Source organism: Triticum urartu, chromosome 2, assembly GCF_003073215.2.
Source record: "Triticum urartu cultivar G1812 chromosome 2, Tu2.1, whole genome shotgun sequence".
Taxonomy (NCBI): Eukaryota; Viridiplantae; Streptophyta; class Magnoliopsida; order Poales; family Poaceae; genus Triticum; species Triticum urartu.
The window spans coordinates 189,423,152-189,429,365 of record NC_053023.1 but is presented as its reverse complement, the minus strand read 5'-3'; the positions used below and the strand labels follow the sequence as shown (position 1 = coordinate 189,429,365).

Sequence of the window (6,214 nt, the reverse complement as noted above, 5' to 3'; positions counted from 1 at the left end):
GGTGGTGACACCGTCCATCGTCACAGCCACATCTCTTCCTCCCCTTCGGCTTCGGCAGTGACACCACATCGCCACCTCCAGCGAGGTCTTCATGAGCTCACATCCCCAGCTCAAGCTCAGGCGCTGCCTAATCTAAGGGAGGGGTCAAAACTCAAAACGGAAGCACCCCAACCCAACCGGGGAACCCTCTTCCTCCCACTCGACAGCAAGCTGCAATAAGCCACAGCATCCCCACTTTTCATGAGGTCCTGTGGCAACTCCCCGATAACATTCCAGACTCGAGCTCAATGTTCGGCGCTGTCTCCTCCCCACAAAATCGGTTGAATCGAAGATGACTTTCAGTTGCAATATGTTTAACAAAACCGAGTAAGTATAGCAGGCAATCATGTGGTTCTCTAAGTAGTCAAACTGTCTCATCAGCAACATATAATTTGATATCCAAAGAAGCACAAAAGTTCTAGAGAACAAATGTTCACCAAATACAACAGAGTGGAAGCACAGATCGACATGAACAGTAAAGTCTAACAAACAGCTAATGTGCTCAGCAGAAACCACGAGGTAGCACTCAGCCAACAGTCGACTGCTAGAACCTTTACATGCTGTCAAACAAAAAGACAGAGTTAGAGGCTGAACCGAAACACTGAGGACTTATTTCAGCTAGGTATTCCCTCTGTAAACTAATATAAGACCCTAGCTCATATGAGCTTGGTGAACAGTAAAATCCGAAAAAATTGAAAACAAATTCAAAAATTTCTGATTTTTTTATGGTAGCATTTGACAAATGTTTTACATGCTTGCAAAATTTCATCACAAAATAACATTCATGGAAGACTTAGCGGAAAAAAAACGATGCTCTAAAAAAGTCATTTCTGGAGAGCTGATTCTGTTTTTTTTGCCACAACTTCCACGAATGTCATTTCATGATGAAACTTTGCAAGCATTGGAAACATTTGTAAAATGTTACCACAAAAAATCAGAATTTTTTGATTTTTTTTTGGATTTTACTGTTCACTCGAGCTCATATGAGCTCGAGCTGAGAATGGCACTTTCGCTTTTAGATCACTATTTTAGTTATCTAAAAGGTCTTATATTAGTTTACAGAGGTAGTCCATCGTAAACAAGATTTTTAGTGGTTGTCAGTCTGAATGCAAAATCCTACTCCAAAAGTTTACTTCCACGAAATTCCAGTATATTGGAGGCGGATCCTTTAGAACAATGTCACACTGGAGTTAAGGTAAGGTGGACTCTTTAACAATGGTCAACGGGGAGGGGAAAACGAACAACCAAGGGAGCTAAGTCAGAGATATGACCTTATGAAACACATCCACTTTTAGCTGAAGGTTAGGATTCTTTAGAGGTAGTATCAAAGGCTGGTGCCACTGGGTTCTTCAACCTCGATTTCAACCTAATAAGTATATAATGTCCTCCAGACCCACCTCGGATTTTCCAGAGCCTTGGAGGATGAAACGACCATGTGGGCCATTGACACAATGTTATGCGGGCTAAGCAATCCACATGGAAGGACCAGTAGTTCCTAGCTGGCCCTTAAGCAAATAGCACCCCCATACTTCTTTCTTAGTGATAGGATCCGTTCTCCTTACTTAGGAAACTTATCTTTAAGTTACAGAGTTCCCCTTTAGCTGGTCTTAAGCCAGGTAGAGATAGGACATCTGGTTTGTTATTTACATAGGATATTCCTGAGCTCAGCTACAACCTATAAAACAAAATGTACTCTCTCCATAAACAAATATAAGACGTTCTAACTCTTTTCTGATTCAGATGTATATAAACGAATTTTAGTGTATTTCTTCACTCATTTCAGTCCGTATGTGGTCCATATTGAAATATCTAAAACGTCTTATATTTATTTACAGAGGAAGTACATCTTAAAGAACAAAATAGTAAGACATGAATGTGTCCTTGCAAACTTTTGTGCAAGAGATGCATTTTGTTTCCTATGCAAATAAAGAAGGGACAAGGATGACAGGTTAAAACGAAACTATATTTGCATGATGTCTTCATTTTGTACAGGTTGCAAGATAGAACATCGTAACAAACGGGCATGCGAATTACTCCCGAGAGAGCGAAAATTTACCCTAAAGCGACTAGCCGATCATACAAAACAAACTGAAACATTTAATTCTATGCTCACCTGGATCCAACAGGACATCGATGCATAGATCCAATCAAGTATCTGCATAAATAACACCAGTATGTATTAGCTCAACTGATAACCCAGAACCTTGACAAGATACATGCCAATGCATCTTATAATTACAGCCACCAGAAAAATCACAAATAAGGAAAAAAGCTCAAAGTTAGTGAAATTCAAGTGCATTTTCAGTTTCGCTGCCATAATTCACAAGGAAACAGATGCCTAACATTGATCACGACTTGTTGTTATAGAAAAATGGTAGCAGTTATTAAAAAAGGCATAATAATCTTAAATGTTAGCTAGTCCCCTTAATAATCACAAGTTCATGCATAAACTCCTTGATTTTGAACAGCATTAAAATATGCTCAACTAGTGCCAAGGTATTTAGGGAAATGCACTTATGTGAAGCCATGCGACATTCTTTACATCGGAGGCACAACAAATAGGCCAGTTTTGTCAAAGTATACGTTAATGGTAATGGTAATTAAACAATCACAACTTGCAATCTGGGATGAACTATAGTTTCTCTATTAACAAAAGCACACTGGTTGAAGCACATAATGAATACCAACGAGAATGGATCAAACAGTAACATAACCCAGTAACTTCTAAGTATACTTTTCCCAAACAATGCCCTTGGTTAGCAACCGATTTCAAAAGTAAAACAGTGTGTCTAGGATGAAACAGTGCCTTCATATTCCGAAGTCAGATACTCTAGGATCAAAAGGCATCAAGTGGAGCTACGGAATAAAGTGGGATCAATCAATCCAGACCAACCTTTTAACTATACTTTCCCCAGACAAATGACAATACCCTCGATTACCAATAGTTTTCAAAACTGAAATTGTGTGTCTAGGGTGGCCTGCCTACATTCCCTAAGAACTGACTATTATTAAAGAAGGCTTGTTGCTAATTTTTCTATAGTACGATTCAAATTTATACAATTACAATCTACTCCCGCTGTAAAGAAATATAAGGATGTTTAGTGATCTAAACGCCCTTATATTTCTTTACAGAGGGAGTACTAATCAATGCCCCAGGAACTTCTTAGTACAATTACAATCTACTAATCAATGCCCCAGCATCTTCCTTTTCTCTTCCCCTCCCATCCTCTTCCCGGAAAATTTTGGAGTGAGATCGAAGCGAAATCCTAATGGAATAGTGGAATAGTAACCATGCATAGAACAAATTAAGCACCAGAAAGGAGGACTTAGTTTGGAGTTGGGACATAGGCTCCATATGAATGATAAGCCACAGCTGAGCTGAGATAGGTTCTGGGCTTATATGTGGCATAGATAGTCATGTAGAAGCTGCTTGTTAGCCTGTAATTGGCACGTGACACTCGTACTGGTGTCAATACAGGAGGCCAAGGAAAATATATGCTTTATCAGCGACGGCCACAAGGCAAAGCCTGAATCTCCATCATTGACAAGGTGAGAGGAGGCCAGAAGAGAGAGCCAAGCATTAATCCATTGCTAAGCACAAGAATAAAGGAGGCGAGGATGAGTAGTACTCCTAACCAACCAGGCAAAGGCAGGAATGGCACTTGGCAGGTGCTGCCAGTGTCCAACAGCTGTAGCCAGGTTGGGAGAAATGTAATGTTAGAGCTGGGTTGTCAGTGGTGCTCACAGCCTTGGTCCTAGACTTGTGATATAACTATTTTGTTTCTATTAACGCATCAAGATGCAAAGCATTTGTGTTTGAGAGAGAAAGAGTCCCAACCAGCAAGCTTTATTTTTATCTAAGCCCAACAAGCCGGGTATGCAGGCCTTAATAAATATAACACTAAACTAATTCAAATGTAAATCAAAGCAAATATGTACTACAAAATGATCAATCAGGTAAGCAACAAACATACATACTAATCAACAGATAATAGCCTTTCTGTCCATGCTGAAAATGACGGCAAATACAATTTCTGATTGTAGTGTGTATACATATGCCCAATGTGTCGTACCAATAACACAAGCTTATTAGCCCATGTATGACCACTAATAACACAAGCTTATTAGTCCATCAACGTGGTAAGTTCAAATCGAACAGTAGACTTGGATGAAGTTACAAACTATGCAAGAATAGCAATTGATAGGCATTAAAACTAGGAGTTTTGTCAGTTTTGTCACTAGTTGTGTCACACTACTCAATTTTGCCACTAAAAGTTTCAACTACTCAAAAATGACATCCTTCCATTAAGCGTGTGCTAAAAAATGCCACTCGACACCATTACCATTCGGTCAAAGGCCATTGACCAGGGTGAAGTGACCAAAATACCCATGGACACTACTTGCCACCGCTCCCCTAAAACTTCTAGGTCCTAATTGTCAGCACAAAGAGAATTAAATTAGAAGAAAAAATAACGACACGTGGGGATTCGGTCACCCGCGCGGCCGCGCATGAAGCTATTTTGCTTCTAATTTCATTCTCTGTGTACTGGAAACTAGGACCTACAGGTTACAGTGACTTGTAGAGGGAACACTGACAAGTGGGGTCCAGGGGTATTTTGGTCACTTCACCCCGGTCGATGTCTTTGACCAAATGGTAATGGTGCCGAGTGGCATTTGTGAGCACACGCTTAACAAAAGGATGACATTTTGTTATTAGTTGAACCTTCTAGTGGCAAATTGAGTAGAGTGACACAACTAGTGGCAAAACTGATAAAACCCCTCGTATGTTACCGTGTGGATCAGACATAGGTATTCGGTTAAAAACTTACACTAGGGAAGTGCAATCCGCATAAACCTTACAAATCCTATAGTCAAGCTCAGTATAAGTGTATAACTAGCATTTAGCTAGACATATGGTAGCCTAAGTTCGCAACTATACCTATTGAAGTTGTCGAACATATCGAATTTGACTTGAATTTCGGTGGTTAGTCAAAGACGGAGGTAAAAGTATAGAAACAATTACCCTTGTGCTCCTCAGCGGCGTCATGGTACTCAGCATCCTCCTCTGGCACAGGGTGCAGCACGTCGTCTGCACCAACCGCCGCCTCCATCGTAGTGGCAGACTCCCCGCCCTCTGCTACAGCATCATCAGGGGAACGCACCACCACCACGGGGCAAATACAGTGGTGGACGCAGTAATCGCTCACACTCCCGAGCCTTCCCTTGCTGGCCCGCCGCGCCGCACCAAACCCCTTGCTCCCCATGATCACGGCGCTAAGCCCTAGCCTCTCCACCTCGAGGCAGAGTCTCTCCTTCATGTCGTGATCCTTGACGATGTGGATCTTGTAGGGGATCTTGGCCTCCTCGAGTGGCTTGGCCAGGTCGTCGGCCTTGGAAGCGGTGAGGGCGTCGAAGTCCTCCTCCATCTTGCGCGCGGCGACCTCAGCGTCGTCCTCGGGAGATGTGGGGGTGACGGAGCCCCAATCGGCGCCGTAGAGGACATTGGTGGAGCGGACGTGCAGAAGGATGACGGCGTCCCCGGGCCGGAGGTAGTTGGCGACGGCCCAGCTTACGGCGTAGGCGGACTCGTCGGACAGATCGACGGCGATGGCGATGCGGCGGTGGGCGGAGCCCAGTGGGGCGGCTGCGGCGGCGTTGGTGAAGAAGACGCCCGGGGAGTCGGGCTGGAGCGAGGCCGGCGGAGGGGGGCGCGGGGTCGGCGCCTTCACCCGCGGCGGCGGCGCCACCAGCGGCGGGAGGTCGACGGGGGGGTTCGTCGGGGCCTGCATCGCGGTGATGGTCGGGATCTCCGCTGCACGGTGCTCGTGAGGCTAGGGTTCTCGCCTTTGCTTGGAAGTATAGTGGGGAAGGGGGAGAAGCTGCTGGAAGAAACGGAAGACTTGGGAGGATGCGAGGAACACAAAGCGTCAAGTGGAAGTCGAAGGGGATAAACATGTCAGAGACGGCGAGCGACGACACGTCCACAACTTGACGGTTTGGACTGATATAGATGATGTATTTTACATTTTCAAAAGAAAAAATTATGTATTTTACATCATTAATTATTATTTTTGCGGCGAGACATCATTAAATTGTGATTGAAGTAAAATATACTCTCTCTGAAAAATAATAATATAAGGCCTTTTAAATCACCTATTGTTATTTTTTACAAAAA

At 43.4% G+C, this 6,214-nt stretch overlaps 1 protein-coding gene across 1 annotated transcript; it reads right to left on the bottom strand.

Annotated features, from left to right (window-relative positions):
- Positions 1 to 371: 371 nt before the first annotated feature.
- On the bottom strand, positions 372 to 5,977 carry LOC125536683 (universal stress protein PHOS32-like). The gene is made up of 3 exons (XM_048699930.1): positions 5,063 to 5,977; positions 2,153 to 2,194; positions 372 to 599 (listed from the first exon to the last, which is right to left on the bottom strand). Exons 1-2 carry the CDS (start codon positions 5,826 to 5,828, stop codon positions 2,187 to 2,189), a joined length of 774 nt encoding a protein of 257 aa, XP_048555887.1. The 5' UTR covers positions 5,829 to 5,977; the 3' UTR covers positions 372 to 599; positions 2,153 to 2,186.
- Positions 5,978 to 6,214: the final 237 nt, after the last annotated feature.